Source organism: Metopolophium dirhodum, chromosome 1 (assembly GCF_019925205.1).
Source record: "Metopolophium dirhodum isolate CAU chromosome 1, ASM1992520v1, whole genome shotgun sequence".
Classification (NCBI taxonomy): Eukaryota; Metazoa; Arthropoda; class Insecta; order Hemiptera; family Aphididae; genus Metopolophium; species Metopolophium dirhodum.
Genome location: NC_083560.1, coordinates 60865874 through 60885688, shown reverse-complemented (window position 1 = coordinate 60885688; position 19815 = coordinate 60865874). Strand labels below are relative to the sequence as shown.

Below are 19815 nucleotides of genomic sequence, written 5' to 3'. Positions count from 1 at the left end.
TGAAAAAAATAATAAATTGAAAAACTACAAACACAATCATACTATAATGTAATAATACAAATAATTTCATTCTGTGATCAAGAATTTATTATATTGAATAATGAAAGTAAACAAATTATTAAAATTGATAAATAATGTTTAAAAAAAATTTATTACAACTGTTTAAAAAAAAAAAGTATAACTGTTTATACACATGTGTATTATGTATATAAGAATTATTTATTCAAGACATTTAAGTTACAATTGTTGTGTAGAGTTTCCATTGTATGTGTTGTTTTCATCATCATCAGAGTTGTTGGTATTCAATTGGTGGATATTAGATGCTTTATACGTTGTTTTTCTAAATGACAAAAAAAAAAAACAGACATTTAAATGGATATATTTAACAATATAATTTATATTGCATTTACTTAGTGTGAGTTGAATCACACTAGTTGCCTCCCATTCTTATCACAACAAAAAGCTCCATGTATACTAGTTGCCCTTGATGATTGGATAGTTTATAATTATATACCAGTTTCCTCCCAAAAATTTTCACACTGATTGCCTACTACCTATACAGAAATAAGAAGTGGCTTGAAACTTAATTAATGTAATAAATATACCACATAAATAGAAAAATCTATCCATAACATTGGTCGAAAAAACTTTTTGGACTCTGCATTCAAAAATTAAAAAAGTTTTACGTGTTGTATAAAAATTAAAACCTTTTAGTCTTATTTAAAAAAATAATGGCTGTATGGGATAGTCACACAAGCTGGTGGTGGTTGCCGACGACTGATCTATAATATTATATAATATAATAATATCTATAATATGTTATTGTGCTATAATTATAAACGTATAAGTTAACAGGAATATTATTGAATATAGATTAATTAAGTATAAACACATTAAAATATTGATTTAAATTCAACTATATATTTATTTTTAATAATTATTATTGTAGTGAACATAATGGTTTCATTTAAATTGTTGAACACTTTTTAGATATTTAGAAATATATAATATTATAAGACACCAGTCAGCACCCATAGGTCATAAGAACAGCGAAACTTCTATATAGCATAGCCTGATGGTCAACAAATAAAATTCATATTATAGAGAATTTGTTTAAATATAATTAAAATATTTTGTTAAATGGAAGTTTCACTGTATAAATGTATGTACATTTAAACACTTGTTTCATAGTTACTTGTTTTGATAACCGTATCATTATACAAAAGAATATATTTTTAATGTTTAGTCATGTAACCATATAAAATATGCATGTCATAAATTACAAATCTATTTTAATGTTAGAATTGTTTAGGGATTCCTTATACATATGGTTAGTTGAGAAGTATCTCTTATATAGTTAGCACGCAATTCATATACAAATTATTGTTTTGACTTTTGGAGGCAACTAGTATATGGCACGGTATCAATCATGTGAATGCTTAAATCAAACTGTCTATTCAAACCAATTAGCTTAATGCATGTAAATAAGAAAGATTATGTTAGTATAAACTATTTAAAATTGTTTTTTTATAAATAAATAAATTGAATAGATTTGTTTGAATTTGTGTCGTTAAACATTTCATCTTTAAGTTTCATCAAATTTCATACAATGATTTTATAGCATTAATATTGTTCTTACTTGACAGTTTGTTTTTTATTTTTATTCTGATGATTAATCGTTCTTGGCGCTTCAACAGATGGTGATGGTCTTACAAGACTTATTAAAAAATGTTGAATAAAATTAAATGGATTTATAATGATAAAATTAAGTACATTTCCAAGCCAAGATTGATAATTGAGTATGGAATACAGCCATTGATTTGATTGTTCCTACATTAACATGATAAATAATATAAAACAAATAAACAATAGTAATCAATATTTATGCAGAGTTGCATAAAATCATGTTTCAGGGAGCATAGCTCTCTACTGATACATTAAATATTTAATTGTTAAGTAAATTTTTGTAAAACCTGGCATTAAAATAATAAAAGTTTTGATTTTTTATATTTACCATATCCAAATGTACATAAATAGTTGATGATGGACATAAATTTAGTGCTTCTAATGTTTGGTTGAAATCTTCACCAGTAAATTGTCGATGAGCAATAAATTTTATGCCTCTAAAAATAAATGTTTTATTTTAGTTAAATAAGATTTAAAAAAAAAAATTAACTAGTTAAGACAATTGTTATACCTTCTTGAGAGATTTACTTGACATAATATATAAGTTGCAATATCATTGAGTGTAGAAGTTGTTTGAAATTCTTTAACTATTGTAATATCTTTATACGGAACTTTGAATTTAATTTTTGCAATACCATTCGATCTATAATATATTCAAATGTATCACTTTTTATAAGCTATAATGGAGAAGTGATAATATCTACTATTGGACTTGATTTAAAAATATTTTTCAAGATATTTTATAAACATTATGGTGCATGTCCATAATTATATAAATATAAAGTAAAAATAGACTACATAAGTTATAAATACACCTAAGTTAAAAAGTTTAGTTTATTATAAAAAAACCAAAAATAATATAAATTAATAGAATATATTTTCCAAAAATGTTAGATAAATATTAGAATATTAGAGCCATTAGTTTCTAGAGCAATGCAAAAAAAAATATTTTACATCAAAATCTTCATAATTTATAAATAAATAATAATGTTTATAAAGTAGTATAAACAAAATATGATAATGTTATAAACTTTTAAATTATGTGAAAAAAAATTACTTTTTAATTTCTTCTGCGACATTTTGGACACCAGCATTTATATTAGGACTATCAAAGAGCGGCAACTGAAATACAAAGTACAATTTTAAGCTATTAAAGTTATATAATCTACAGACTAAAAATGTAAAATGTTAGATTGTTAGACATTCATTACTATATTATTAGTGGTGTATTTTTGAGAGGTGAGCGTGGAGATGAATCTCATGATACTGATAATTCTATAATAATATAACCTCATCAAGTGATTAGGTCAAATTATTGTCACATTACTTTTTTTAATTATTTAAGATTCTATAAAAATGAATAAACTTGAATTTGCAATACAAAAATGACACATACACTATTTCTAATATATATTAATATATTATGAATAGATATTGTATACATGTAACTCTACAACCCAAAGACAGTAAAAAATTTAAATTACTAAAAAAAAATTATTAATTTTTATAAATATAAATATATTTAGTATTTTGTGCTATAATAAGGTTACCTTTTTAGAAACATCAGTCAAGTATTGTAAATATTTCTGTTTATTGTCATCGACATTGATTGTGTCTATAATTAAATGATTACATTTACATCTGTTAATTTGAAATAATAATTAAGTAAAATAGAACATAAAACATCAAACAAACCGGAAATATCTTTTATAATACAACAAATAGCATTCAACAATTGACGTTTTAAATCCAGATGAATATCATGAGAATTTGTTAAGACTTGTTTTTTGTTTATGATATATTGTTGAGTATTATTTTTTTCTAGTAAATAAATTGATGGAATAACCACGTTATTGACTGATTGAAAAATAAGGTTAAGTATGAATTTATTTACAGTATATCAGTGGTGAAAGTTTGAATAATGTACATGCAAATATATTTTCAATAAAATATACTTAGTAAATAAAAGTATTTGAATATTTATATACATAAGTTTAAAAGCATACACACTAATGTAGCAAGAATGCAAGACCTTAGTATATACAATATTATTGGTGCTAAAATTAAAATTAAAATTGAATATGAATTGTTTCATTAATTTTAAAATAGATAGTAGGTATTTAAATTATTTATTGGGTGGAAAATAAATTATTAATTAGGATTCATTTTATGTGAATAAATCATTCTGAAATCACCTGATTACTTGATTAGATTAGGTAGTGATTACTAACATCAAAACGTATTTAAAATTACAACACTCGTGAGTGGTGTGTTCTTTATAATTTATTAGAATTATGTTAAATATATTAAATAAAAATCATATATTTAAGCTGTAAGAAAATTGTTATTTGTACTTACATACGATTCTAATATGAGAATAGGTAATTAATTAATTAATACAACCACATCAATAATAACCATTTGCAATGTTTTAGTTGAATTGGAAAAAGACATTATACCCACAATTGTTGTCTCCAACTTACTAATGTATAACATAACACATTTTTTGAGAAAAATAATCCATTTCACTCTGTCATTTTTAAAATTAGAAACTTGACCTATTGTAAAACTTGAATGTAAGAAAATTATTTATTTTTACAAAAGCTATTTAAGATAATTTAATTTTGAAGTAGGTAAGCTGGGATTGAAAGTTAGGTCTATTATCAATTTACTCTATTATTAAAAACAACCGAATTAAATGGATTATTCTAAATGTAAAATTTGATATGTTGTGTGAGACAGAGGCAACACCTATTGCACCTAAAATTTTATTTATTGACACTCAATGCTACATCAGTACAAAATAATAATAAAATGTATTTTGAATAATTAAACATTTAAAATTATTAAAAATTATTGAGTTGAAATATTAATAAAAATAAAAGGATACAAATATCTTTGAAGTTTTTAAAACTTGGGCTTAGTGGATCCATTTTATAACATAAAATGAGTTCATTATTCAGCAATTGAATTATATTTGTATCATCAAAAATCTTGGTAAGATCATCATTTCCATTTCCTAGAAATACAAATCATTATAATATTTCAGGCATGTACCTTATTATCTTATTAGCATATCTAATAGGAGATCAAGTACTTTAAACAAAAGGCAAGAATGAATAAAGAAGTAAAATAAATTGTGTAAAATCGGTGTACCTATGTGCTCGTACCGATGCAAACAAATAATATTAATAAATACCTATATACATCAAAAACGCGCAATTGCGATCCATCATTTGTTGTAGTGCTGCTTTGGAATCGCCTCCAAACCATTTCAGCGACGACATCACTGTCGATGTCAATTGAATATTGATTTCGATAATAAGGTTTTTTTTTTTTATTTGATGCACTCAACAACGGAGTGTCGGGAACATGTTTAACTAAGAATTTTTAACCGAATTGAAAAACGGTGAATGGTTTTAAAATTTTTTTTCGAGACCGCCCTCTTCCAAATAAACGAGCAGTCGAGTGTCGATTCTGATTTCTGATACTCGGGCACTCGGCTATAATAGAGCTATATGGATTATAGCGTATAGTATATGGTGTAGTATTGTATATGTGTATGTTCGAGCAGGACGAGTGATGGGTGGGACTGGCTGGTGGTAAATCGTTGTACTACACTACAACTACAACAACTGTATACACAGTACACACTACAACTATAGCAGCGAGCAGCTAATCAATTCGTCGACTTATTTGTTATCACGGCCAATGGGTATACGGGGGTAACATCATCATCGATCTTCTGCGTAGCGCCACTTATTTTGTGTAGCCAGTAGCTACGATTACAATATATTATTCGTCGTTGTGTAAACGATGGTCGGCAGTCGAGTGCCGGCTAAAATGATGCCACCGAATACACCGCGCGACGATATTTAATACAATAAAAATGTATGCTAATGTTATGGCGGCGATTGCTAATGAAAAATGACTCATACCAGTTTATCAGTAGATATATACATTATTATCACCTCGTCGTTTACCGACGACGACTTTTGTTTTGTTTCTGTACACTCGTCTGCAATACAGCAATGATTTCGAACTTCGCTCGATGACATCCGCAATATCTCTACGGTTTACGGAAGATCATTCATCGATCGCGAACAGTCGTTTTGAACGAAATTCGAGAGCACCAACATGACCGACGAGTTTATCAGGAAAGGATTGACCACCTCTGTGGCGCAGATATGTTCAAACATTGGTTGGCATTCTATGTCAAATTCGACATTGCAAATGATGACAGATATCCTGTACGAGTATTTCAGAGATCTAGCTCAGTCAGTCAAAAAATTTTCCGAGATTTGTGAGTATTGAATTGCTCACGCTGTTGATTCAGCCACACTAAATATGGAATACGTATTAATACGTAGTTTGTTATATGTACCTAGGTAGACACCGATTCCTTTTTTGATTTATTGAGATATAATACTTAATTTTATCTTTGGTAGTATTGTTATAATCTTCTTATTACTGTTGTATTTATTACAGTAGCGGGTAGGTATATATACTAGAGTATATTATTATATACCTTGTAGTACAAAAATACGAGCGACTGCCCACACACTATTTGGTACGGCTATAATGCTTCTGGTATCTAACCGATATTTATATCGAGGGGTGGAAGCAGCTAGTCATTTTAATTATCTACCTAAATGTTGGTAAAAATAATTTGAAAAATTTAGTTACTAGGTATATCGTCAATATATTGAAGATTTTCAAGAAGAAAAATTTGATATGTATCGATATGGAATAGTTACGTACCGACAGGAATAATTTCGTAATGACTAGTGTTTGAGTCTGATACGGGTCTAGTATGTATTGCTTGTATATTGCACATGTAACTTCTTGAACAATCTTGAACTCCAATAGGTTCCTTGAAAATCTTGCTTTTTTACACTCATATTAGCCATTCTCAACCTGCATATCTAATGTCATACTTTTTTATGCGGCCAAAAAAAACTCAAAATCAATAATTATACCTGTTTATAATACCATTTTAATTATTGTTGGTTATATATTTGTAAAGACTTTCATGCATCAATAATTATTAAATATGCAAGAAATACAAGAAATATGCAGTATAAAATGTTCCCAATTATTTTTTATTTAATATTTAATTATTATTATTATTATTTGTATTTGTATTTGTATTTGTATTTATGGTATAGCATCAACTACTATAGGTTGTTTTCTTACAAAAAATTAAATATTAGTTACATATAAATAAATAATAAATATTAAATACATTGGTTTTCTAAGATTAAGTTGTACCTACATAACAATAAGTTTTAGAAATGTGATGATTTAATAATATAGGTAGCTCTCCTCACTTTAACTGACGCTCCGTATTACATGACCAACTATTTTCTTCATAAAACCTACAAATCAAAAATGTCTTAAATGTCACTAAATTCATCTGCAATCGATTCCATTAAAACCTAAACTCAAGTACTAAGTATTAACCCTCATTAAAAATATGGCTGCCTCTTACATTTCTGCTAAACTCCCTCGCAGGCTAAAACAAAATTGAATGGTAACCTTGTTTTAAATTTTTAATCCTTAGCTATAAAAGTTGTACATTTTATAAATTTTTAACTATAAAATCATTTTTAAATTTTAAATTTGATAAATGTAAAAAATCAAACTTTTTTTAATTTTTTTATGTTTATAAATAAATTGTGCGTATATATTTTTAATTTTTTCTAACTGCTATTATAATAATATAACAGCCTTGTATTAAATTGTCATGCTTTATGACCAAACGAATAAAATGTCTGTAAACAGTTTAAAACGAGTCAAAATATTGAAAATGTTATGGTGTATAGCAAATGCTAATATAAATATTCAATGAAAATTTCATGTATCAGCGGTCATTTGTCTTAGAGCTACACCAAAAACCAAAGTCGATTTTGGCCAAAACAAATTTTCTTCAAAACTCCCGTTTTTCCTTAATTTTTTTTTGTTTTCCGGTGCTTTTGAAAACTACTGAGAATTTTAAATTTTTACCTCCCCAATGCACCAACTAGATTCACTTTCTCATCAAACAAGATACTGAAGTTGAAAATCGAAGCATTATTTTTAACATAACGAATAATAATTTTACTGTAGGTATTTATTGTAAGGAACATTATTTTAAAAATATCCTAAATTTGTTATAAATAAAAACCGGATTTATATTCTCTTAAAATACCTTAAATATGATGCTAATATTCTCGAAAAAACCTTAAAATATTCTCATTATATTCTCTTAAAAATTTAAAAAATATGCTAAAATATGCAAAATATACAAAAAAAAAAGCAAAAATATGCAAAAATAATCAATAAACATAATTATATTTACTTTAATATCCATTTAAAATTTTTTTTTTTCAATTTTATATTAATAGTGAGTTAATTATTAGGTATTTAAAGTTTCGTATTCTAATGGAATATTATTGCACTTTAGTAAGAGTTGGAAATAATAAAATAAAAAATTGTAAATGTTCAAAAAAAATTTTTCTGGGTACCGTAATATTAAAATTAAAAATAAATACAAATTTTTTCTCACAATTTACGAAATATTCCAAAATATTCTAAATGAGTTAAATATTCTCTAACCCATAAAATATTCTCAAATATGCAAAAAAAACTTTTTTCTATGCATTCAGAATTGAACAAATCATCCACATTTTTTACTCTCATAAGACTGCATAGACCCAGTAACGATATGTAAAAACATATAAATCCGGTCTTTAGATATAAACAATGATGACCTGTGGTACTTATTACATATTACATTTTTGATTATTTCATAGTTGACAACTATATAAATAAAAAAGATTAATCTTTATTCTTTATTCTAAATCTATTAATTATGTAGCAGCGATTGAGTAGATATTATCTAAAGGAAAATAAAACATTAACATAAATGAATACATAAAAATATTTTATAGTATTAATTAAATATGATAATAAATAGAACTAGGCGGACAATAAAGTTAAAAGGAGCGAGCATCAAATAGAGGCCTGAATGTATGAAAAAGAAGATAATAAATACTAATAATAATGAAATAAACTATTAATTAGACCATATTTAACATTTAATACATTGTGCTATAAGCATAAGTTTGAGCAGACGTCATTGGCAGGGTAATCATAAAAAGTTTAAGTATTCAAATTCATATATTCAACAGCTTTTCCAAAAACTTTTTAGAGGGTAAAATTGTTTTCATCTCCAACCACTACTACCATTACTACCATCACATACACAACATATAGGCGTAAGATGATCAAATATATTGGGCGAGGAGGGAAGCCCCACTATAGATTTTCAATGTAGCTTTTTGTGGGGGCTCTCCCTCTTTTATCGACTTAAGAAAATGAAATAAATTTAAAAAAAAAAACATGCTTATTTATCTTTAATATTTTTAAATTGTTATAATATCAAAGGCGACAAAATAATTTCAACATTTTACCATATACATAATACATATAGAAATAATTACTAATATAAGAATTTGGTGAAAATGTCAAGTATCTACAATTATTAGTTTTTCAATAAATTACAATAAAATTTCATAAATAAATTGAGGAGAAATAGCTGTTAAATTAAGGATCAAAATTGTAAACATAAAACGTTTATAAAAAATTAATGTGGTTTTCCAGTAAAATTGTATTGTTATTGTTAGAAGAACTTATAAGGAATCTTGTATTCAATTTTTAAATCTTAGATAGGTATAAAAAGAAAACATTTTATAAATTTATAACGCAAAGTAGTGTAAATTGTTGTGACTTTTATGAATTTTGTCAAATCTGTTTTTAAAAGCTTTTAAAATTATATTTGTTTTTTAGTTACCTACACCAAAATAACCATATTCATTTTGTCAAAAACTGGTATAGCGTAAAAACAAATTTTTCTTGTATTTTTTTTTTCTGATTATTATTACGAAAAGTACATGGCATTTTCAATTTTTAGTTCACAAAAGTACCAACTTACTGCTCAGAATCTAAAATTATATTATTTATTATGTCCCGATGTGAAACACAATTGTGATAAATAATTACAAATATGATAATAATTACAACAATAATTTTGGGGAGGGGCTAATATTCACACGGGGTAGGGGGCTAAGCCCCCAAGCCCCCTGTTATTATCACCATATCACTGCAATAACACATAAATAAACGCATACATGATAACATTTTCAAAATATTTTGACTTTTTGAACTATTTATCCATATTGTGAAAAAATTTAATACATGATTCTCGTTATTTGTTATTATAGCTATTTAAAAATAATATAGATCCGATAGGCACAATTTTTTTGTATATGAATTTTTAGTTCAAATTTTAACAAAATAAAATCTTCAATTTGTATAGCTAAAGTTAATACAATGTTCCTCATAAGTAGTTCAGTAACCAAAAAATCTAAAAATATTTTGACACAATTTTTTTATGCTCATTTTATGTTAAAAATTGGATATAATTACATATTTAAACAAAGAATAACGATTCGTTCAATTATGAATGCGTAGAAAAAAGTTTTTTTTCCATACTTTGGAATATTTTTTAAATTGTGAGAAAAAATTTGTAATTTTTTTTAATTACAATATTAAAGTACCCAGAAAAATTTTTTTTGAACATATACAATTTTTTTTTTTATCATTTCCAACTTATTAAAGTGCAATAGTATTCCATTAGAATACGCAACTTTTAATACCTAATTAATACCTCACTATTGAAATAATGTTGAAAAAAAATTTTTTTAATTCATATTGAAGTAAATAATGATAAAAATTGATTATTTTTGCATATTTTTTAAATTTTTAAGAGAATATAATGAGAATATTTGAAGGTTTTTTAGAAAATATTAGCATCACATTTTAGGTATTTTAAGGGAATATAAATCCAGTCTTTACTTATAATGTATATTTTAAACAAGTATTAACATTTAAAATGTAATGTTTTTTTGTAAAAATGTAATCAACTTTCGCTAATACTTATAGGAAAATAAATTACCTTAATAGGAATATAAAAATATCGTAAAATATACTTATTACAACAGCCGAATAGTCTTCGCTCAATATCATTTTTGTATGCGATGATTTATCATTGATTTCAAATCTCACACACATTACTGAGACTTACTCCTCAATGATGTGGTACATATTATTTGAATGTTATTATTATATTTATACTCTGTACAAATATTGTTGCCGGCCGCTAGTTTCTATTAGGTCCGTAGTCAGTCAACACCCATTTGTCATCCTCAACTAATTAACTATCTGTATACCTTCTGCGTATTATTGTCACGTCCCTGTGCTGAAGTTGGCCGCCTACAACGTTTCTTAGCTGAACAAAATATACTGGAGAGCGATTACCTATTTTCCCTCTGTTTATTTGTTTATATATATTAATTAATTTTTAATCATCACCAGTGTCCATTATTTAAAATTTTTAAGTGATTATATTTATATTTCATATAATTTTATCTTATCATGTATAATCTTTATTTTTCAGCTGATACAATCGAGCCAGATATTGATGATGTGAAAATGGCATTTCGAGATAAAGATGTTGCTGTACCAGATTTAATAAGATATTTGAAACAAGTTGGGTCAATAGAGTTTCCTCATCAAGTACCTAAGTTTCCCATACCAACAAAATCAAATTTAAATATCATGAAACCCGGAAGCAGAGAAATTGTGACCAGACCGGTTTATGTTCATGAACATCTTCCTACAATGTATCCTGAACAATCTGGTAAAACATTTTTAAAGATCTTTGTTTTTATTTTGAACAGTTAATGAATATTCTGATGATATTCTTGGACAATTTCTAGATTTTATGCCCTTATTTTGCATTACTATGCATTTTAGTCATAAAAGTCTAATTATAATTATTTATCACAGATGAAAGACCCATGCAAAATGATAGAAGCCAGACACCACATTCAAGTTCCTCATTAGGAATTTTTAATGAGCCACTAAGTTTTCAAGAATCTCAGGCTTCCAAAATATATGATAGGTAAACATTATTCTTTAAGTAAATGAAAATTTTTTTATACAATCATAAAAATATTTTTTGTCTTTTAAGTATTAAACTAAAATATGTTTTTATTTTTTAGACCATCGAAAGACAACCTGGTAGTTCACAGACGACTTAGAGAGATATCTAGTGTGGTTATGACAACATCTGGATATCTTTCACCGTCTCGAGAAGGCAAATTGCCAGAATCACGATTAATGCCATTTCCTAATTTCAAAGTCAATTCATCACATGCATCATCTTCTTATCCAACAGTCCCGCCAGAAGTCAAAGGTGAACACATACAACAACGTAACAAGAAATTATCACAAAAAACATTGAACAATTTTAAAGAAAAGGGAAAAAATATAGCTGACGGTAATAATAGCAATAATATTAATAATAATAAAAATGAAGATTCTAAAGTAAAAAAACTGGCAAATGTGAAAGAAACTTCAAAACTTAAAGCATTGAAAACTGGTGCTATCCGGGAGTCTAATCAAGGACCTCGACTTAAAAAAACTCCAAAGATCAAAGATAAATCAAAATTAAGTGTACTAAATACTATATTTGATAAGCCTCAAGCATCAACATCACATTCTAAGTACTCAAAAAGCCTTTTGTGTGACAGTGAAAAACTGACAACAGAACCTGATAAGCAGAAATTAAATATATTTAAAAAAATATCCAAAGTAAAAGAAGATAAGAATAACGATAGTTCAGTACACCAGAGTTCAAAATTAAATAGCTCGATTATATCCAGGCCAAATTCTACTATTGTCAGTTCAGATATTTTGGTTAAGCCTGAAGTAAAGGTTGAAATTATTGAGGAGAAACAATTTAAGCCAGATTTCTTTAAACCAACTGTTGAAACAAAAAAAACTGATAGTGTACATAAACCATCTATAAAAGAAACCAAACCAGAATTGAACATTAATGTACCTAAAAAACGAAAAAAAAAACAGAAAATACCTAGTGATGATAATTCTAAAAGTGTAGACCTCAAAACCAAGAACATTGGAAATAAAAAGTCAAAAAATAAACATGATTCTGACCTGTTTTCATCCCCTTTAAAATTTTCATTTTTTGGTCATCTACCAACAGTGCCTGGTCTCCTGCCAACTGTGCCAAGTATTTTACCACCATCTCTTGCTTTAAATCCATTGGTTCCAAAATATACTGCTCCTAATAGTGTTATACCAATATTAGAAAAAACAAACACAGCTGCTTCTATGATGTATTTGCCTTTACCTGGAGAGGATGATTTTGATAAATCTGAGTTTGACGAACTTTCATCCACTCTTACTTCAGAAAAAAAAAAAGTTCCTACGGAAAAGATTAAAGTAAAGTATATTATATTTATTGATTAATTTTTAATTTTCTAACTTATATTTATTATTGATTTCAGCCCAAAAAAGAGCATAAAAAGATTAAAAAAGAAAAGATTAAGTCTAAAAAGAAAAAAGATAAAAAAGACAAAACTAAACAAAAAGATCGAAGCGAAAGAAAAAAGGAAAAATTATTGAAAAAATTAAAAAACAAAGAAAAAGTGGACTCCGAAGAATCTAAACCGGAGCCTACTATCACTGAGGTTACATATAGCATTTTTAAAACTATTTACAATTTTTTTTATAAATTTTTTTTAAGTATTTATAAGTTATTTTTTTAGCTGTACTGATTTGTACCATAGTTTGAGTTAATACATTTTTATTTAGGAAAAAGAACCAGAACCTGTTTTGAAAGAAGAAGACCCATTGGTCCCAAAAATAAAGCTGAAGTTGCCAGGTTCAAATGGATCAAGTTCATCTCCATCAGTACAACGGAAAATGTTAGAATAATAGATATCTTTAGTCTTAAGTTAAATTTAAAATTATACATTTATACATTTTTTTTTGTTTTAGTGTAATCAAGCCTATAGTTAAAAATAAATCTCCCTTGGAATTTATTGACGAATCACACAATTTATCTAAAGAAAAGTCACCAGTGGAACGAGTTAAATCATCTACTATAAAATCTAAAGCACATTCTAAAGATAAATTATCTACAGCTACCTTACCATCGGTGCCGTTAGTACCAAAAGAAGAAGAAATTGAAAGTGTTACTGAACCTATACCTAAACCATCTAAATCAAAAAAAACAGCTGTACTTCCTCCAAAAACTGTTGTGGATTCTGATATCCCCGCCACAACTTCAGGAAATGCTTCTGTATCTTCTGCCGTTACAAATTCTGTTGCATCAAGTAATAAACATAAGGTTAAAACTACCAAGAAATCTAAAAAAATTACAACTCAACCACACCCAGCTTTTTACTTTGTAAGTACCCACACAAATGTAGCAATATAAAAAAACTTTATAACAATGACTTTTACTATATAAAATATAATATCATATTTTTTCATTTATTGAAAATAATTGTAATTTTTGTATTCTTTCCAATAAAATAAATTACCCCCTGTATATTAATAAAAACGGTGTCGTAAAAATGTAAATCAAATATATAGAAATTACTATAGTATGTAGGATTTTATATATTTTGTGTTTATATTTGAATAGGACGATGCTGGAAATCAAGTTTGGATATGTCCAACTTGTGGAAAACAAGATGACGGCAGTCCAATGGTTGGTTGTGATGGATGTGACGCATGGTATCATTGGTGAGTATAATATATGTTTTTTATACAACCAATAAAAATAATTGGGGGGGACGAGGTGGCCGAGCGGTCTAACGCGACGGATTCGGCACAGCCGGTCCGAGTTCGATTCTCGACCACCGGGCGGCATTTTTCTCCGTGCAAGTCACGGTGTCCGGAGAACAAGTGCCGCCATCCCCCACCCGGGCATGGCAGATACCTACGGGTACAGATACCTACAGGTGCCTAATCAAAAATTCTGCCAAACCCAACACACACGTGTTCCTCCCCCTACCAACTTAATAACCTACAGTAAAACTAAAAATAGCTAATGGCCTCAGCTGCCGGGCTCAAGATCAATAAAAAAAAAAAAAAAATAATTGGTCTTATTTGAATAAATTACAGGGTTTGTGTGGGAATTCAGTGTCCACCAGATTGTGCTGTATGGTATTGTCCTACTTGTTTATTAAAACGAGCTGAACGAGGCGTGACTGCACCAGTTGAAAAGGCTAAAAGAGGAAGACCATTAAAAAAGAAATCAATTTCGTAAGAGTTAAAACTTAGTGGTTTTTTTTTATCTAATCAAATTAATTTTTTTTAGACTAAACTTTAGGTTATTATAAGACTTATAAAATCAGTGGGCTTATTGATATTGAAAACCATAAATGGTTTATCTTGATTGTTAAGCTTATTTTAAATGGTCCTCCAATAATAATTTTTTAGTACAAACATATATATCTTTCATTTTATTTCAACATAACATTGATTCAACACAAGGTACTTTACCAAACAACTAGAATGTTCAGTGTGTTAGAAGTATAATATACTGTTCAATAAATTAAAATACTTTTTAGTAAAGACAATTTTATTTTATTTTTCATAATTTATATAGCATCTAAAATTCCTATTATTAACTAAAAGTTAAATTAATCTATTATATATTTTGTTATTATTTGGAATACCATTAATTCCATAACTTGTTATCATTTCCAATTAGAAGTTTTTCATTATTTATATTTATATATTGTTAAGTATTTTACATATTATATACACTGTTTAATATACTTACTAACATTTTTAAATTCCAATTTGTTTGGTGAATGTAGTTCAAAATGTGTGAACCACACGATGTTGGATATATTGTATACATGTATTATTGAATTACTTGATGACAGATTCAATATAATTTAAAAATATACAACAATCTGTAGATATTAATTGACTAATATAATATGTGACAATTAATAACAATTATGTTAATTACATACATTGATTACAAGGTATGTCACCGTGTTTTCTCAATTTCCTATAAAGCTAACCTAGGGATATGAAAAACATGGTTACCCACTATGTATACTGCCAAAACTATATATATATATAGTTATGAATAATTTGTCAAATTATAACAAATAATGTTTGATAATTAACAATACATACTAAAAGAAAGCTATAATCAATTTGTAATTTATACTGTTCATCTTATTTTTACTGTATTTGAGGCCAGTTCAGTATAAAATAAAGTAAATTAAAAATTGAATGATAGTGAATATTTTTAGTTGATGATATTCATAGTGTACATATTTACAATTCATTGTTAACTTAATAATTAAATGATCTTATAAATAAATATAAACATGTAGGGGTAGGTTTTGTAGATTAAAAAAAAAATATATAATTTATTGTGTATATTTTTTGTGTAAAAAATATAGAATTACATTTTAATCAATATACATTTCAAGGGGGAAGAGAATTAATTTATATTTGTACATATTAATCAAAAATAAGATTTAAAAATCTTCACTGAAATGTACACTTAATTTGTTGTTAGTCATTGTGCAGTAAGAAATAAGGACTTCTACAATAAATAATAATAATGTTTTTACTATAAATTTAAAAGTATATTGTATAATATGATAAAGTTTAAATTCTTAAAAGGAAAATAGTTAGATTAGTTTTATGTTTTGGTCTTATCTAAAAATTGTTTTTTAATAATCTCAGCCATGGTTCAGAACAGTTATATTTATATTTTACAGTTTTTTTATTGTGTTATTTTTGGTACATTTTTAAAAAATGTTGTTTTTAACTTTTTAAATTATATATTTTTTAGTTGCTAAAACTTACAGTACATTACATACATTAATTTTTCAATTTTTATTGAATATTACAAAACTCATAAGCTATATTTATTATTATTATCAAGATGTGCTTTAATAAAATTAAAATTTCATAATTTAGTTAATCACCAAATATATGTTTGTACTGGAATGAAAAATTATTATCTTTTTAAACTTGGGCTTTTCATGCATGTAAACACAACAAAAATATTGATTGCAGTTTATTGCTTTCTAAAATATTAGTTGATGAATCAACATATTTCATTATTATATTAATTATTAAATAAATATTAAACATACCATTCTGTTTAGGAGATTTGTTCTTAAATGATAAATGTGCTCTTCAATTATTATATAGTAATTGTTAGATTCGTTATGTCTTACAATACTGTTAAAGTATTGATCTTAGTGTATAATCTGTTCGTATAAACTATTTAGCTTACTCAGTAGTTGAATTCAAATTATTTTAAGATATGTTGATCCGGAATAACTGAAAAGTTGTTTTGAAATCATATAATGATGTACATGTACTTGTTATTAGTGAACTATATATGTCTTATTTGTCGTATTCGTTTATATACATAGATAATAGATATTACTAAGAAAAAAATACATATTGCCAATTTTGTTATTTCGGCTTAAATTCAATATTGTTACTAAACTATTTATAATCATTTAAAAAGTGATCGCACTTAATAGATTTATTCTCCTTTAGATTATTGTAGTTTATAGTAGAATATGGTTAATGTTTACTGCTGTGTGTTATTAAAAGTGGCAAATTAAGACAAAGAAAATAATTGATATTTTTTGGGATCCAAAATTTAGTAACAAGTAGCTATTGATAATTTATTCTAAGGGCTTTATAAAACTAGGGGACTCCTTAATAATACATCTTTTATACATATTATAACCTATAAATTTCTGTTTATATATTATATTTTATTTGTTTACTTTTAAAATATTATTTCGTAACATGGTTGGTAGAGTCTTAAAGCAATGAAATTCTGGCCATGTAGATAATTTAGTTGAGTACACAGATGTGTAGTGCATACACTTTGACATTACCTATTTTAGGTTTCCCAATTTTATATTTTTATCCTATTATGTTTAAAAAGTCCACCATACATTTATTTTTTTTTACATAAATATTTGCAATATCAGTTCAAAAATTTAAAATTTGCATGTTATATATTCTACATTCTTTAGATAATTATTTATTTAATAAAGTACTCAAAATGCTGTAAAATACATAGTACATTTTGTGATAATTATATCTCGCCGCCCTCCTAATTGTGTCGCCCTCGAAGGCAGTACTTAAACACTAATCATCTCATGGCCTACACTGTGACATCCCTGGTGTACAACCAAACACACCCGCACTATTAATGTTTATTATTATTATTATTATTATTATTGTATTTATAGTCTATTATTAATATGTATTATTATCTATGTCTATCTATTATATTATACTTGTTGTGTGGATAATATGTTTTTTCTTGATTTATAGTTACAATGTTACACATACTATTAAATTGTGTCTTAGTATTTATGACTATGTATTATTTATATTTTATGAATGTGTATGTTACTGTAAATGTTTACTGGCGGTCATTGGCAATTTGTTAATTATTTTCACATAACTACACATGCGTTTTGGGAAATTCATATTGAATAATATGATCATCACAACATTCACTGTGTATGTTTACCATGAACAGTTTTTTAGCGATTATTCATAAAATACAATTTATAATTATAATTATTATTAATTATTGATTTTTTTATATTATTGTTATAATATTTATATTATTTATTACAGCATTGTTAAGTGTTAGCTATTGTGTCATTGAATATCGACAATCATTATTACGTTATGTCCAGTAGACTAATTGTATTTTTTTTTTTATTTTGTGATATTCACTGATACTTTTAGTGTAATTTCACCGTTTATTTGAGAAATTAAGACAACACCAACAGTACATATTTACAGTAACAAATATATTTATATGATTTATTATTATTATTATTATTTATTAATATAAATTTATACCAATTTTGTTTTTAATATTTAGTTTTACCTATACTTGTTTTAAATTATTGGATTTTTATTAATAAAAAACAGATAAATATTATGTATTTGGCATATTTAATTGAAAATTGACCATATTATATACGTAATGTAATATCAACTCTGTATTCTGTCTCAATATATTAATTCTAATATCTTATTATAATTTGCATTTAATTTGAAATACCTCGTTATTGTAACACCTGATTTCCAAAAATCCTTCTACTTATTTATTTAATGATTCAAGTTTTAATAAAAATTATTTGAAGAATCAATAGATAATAACATTTGATAGATATCAAATTTTGAGTGGTCACTGAATTTTCTAGATTTTTTTTAACCTTCTATTGGTAGCATGGGGTAAATAATCTTGCAGCTCAAATACAAACGTCTTAACACCTTTCCCAAGGTATCATACCTACCTTATTTGTCGTATACCTGTTAGTTATTTATCTAACTTAATGAGTCAATCAGAGCTTTTTTTTAACTTTAAACTTTTAAACTTTTTTATCTTGTTTATTAAATGTTGTATTAGAAACAGATATATATCAGAGTGATTCACCAAGCAGGCTGAGCCCTATTTTTTTCAATTATTCAAAATATGAATTTTAATTTTCAAATTCTTGAGATTCGTTGAACTACTAGGAGTGTTATATAAAGTTACAAAATTCTATTTTTCAAATAAGAACACCCCTGTTCAACTATAAATTATACAATAGAACATTTTTCTGAAATTGTTGACGTATCAAAATCAAAATTTGTTTTGGTAGCGAGGCCTCTTAAATGTGCAATCTATCTATATAAATAAAAATGAATGAATATTGAGTGTCGATTTTTTCCGCACTTGTAATCTTGATAACAACCCTTCCAATTTACCTACACAGATACTCAGCCGGATCTAGGGAAGGTCAGTACGAGAATCACAAAATTTACCTCCCAGCCGCAGCATGTAAAGTGACAAGTTTGTAACTAGTGGTGCGCTCTAATGGATTAATTTTATATATTATATATTATATAGAATCTATAGTTCCATTAGAGCATAGATAATATATCTAATATATCTATATATATCTTTATTATCTATGCATTAGAGGCTCGAAATTTTATGGAAGAGTGTTCATTAAAATAATAATACATTAAAATCTCATAAAAGCATTGATACTTCTGATTAAATTTGAAATGTTCTCATTAGATTCAATATATTATTATATTATTTATTTTAATATTTTATATATATTCTTATTAAAAATATTTAAATCTCCCATAAAATAAATGACATTTGATATTACAATTAATATATCGTTCATT

The 19815-nt window shown here is 26.1% G+C and overlaps 2 protein-coding genes across 2 annotated transcripts; one reads left to right on the top strand and one right to left on the bottom strand.

Moving 5' to 3' along the window:
• Positions 1–132: 132 nt before the first annotated feature.
• Positions 133–5323, bottom strand: LOC132937179 (UBX domain-containing protein 4-like). Its single transcript, XM_061004006.1, has 9 exons — positions 4886–5323; positions 4577–4705; positions 3382–3543; positions 3237–3301; positions 2744–2808; positions 2198–2329; positions 2015–2123; positions 1640–1830; positions 133–340 (listed from the first exon to the last, which is right to left on the bottom strand). The coding sequence occupies exons 1-9, from the start codon at positions 4971–4973 to the stop codon at positions 238–240; spliced, it is 1044 nt and encodes a 347-aa protein (XP_060859989.1). The 5' UTR covers positions 4974–5323; the 3' UTR covers positions 133–237.
• A 103-nt stretch (positions 5324–5426) lies between these two features.
• On the top strand, positions 5427–18667 carry LOC132937177 (transcription initiation factor TFIID subunit 3-like). Its single transcript, XM_061004004.1, has 9 exons — positions 5427–5989; positions 11186–11428; positions 11578–11692; positions 11793–13035; positions 13101–13283; positions 13408–13520; positions 13594–14005; positions 14246–14346; positions 14728–18667. Exons 1-9 carry the CDS (start codon positions 5824–5826, stop codon positions 14870–14872), a joined length of 2721 nt encoding a protein of 906 aa, XP_060859987.1. The 5' UTR covers positions 5427–5823; the 3' UTR covers positions 14873–18667.
• The last annotated feature ends 1148 nt before the right edge of the window (positions 18668–19815 follow it).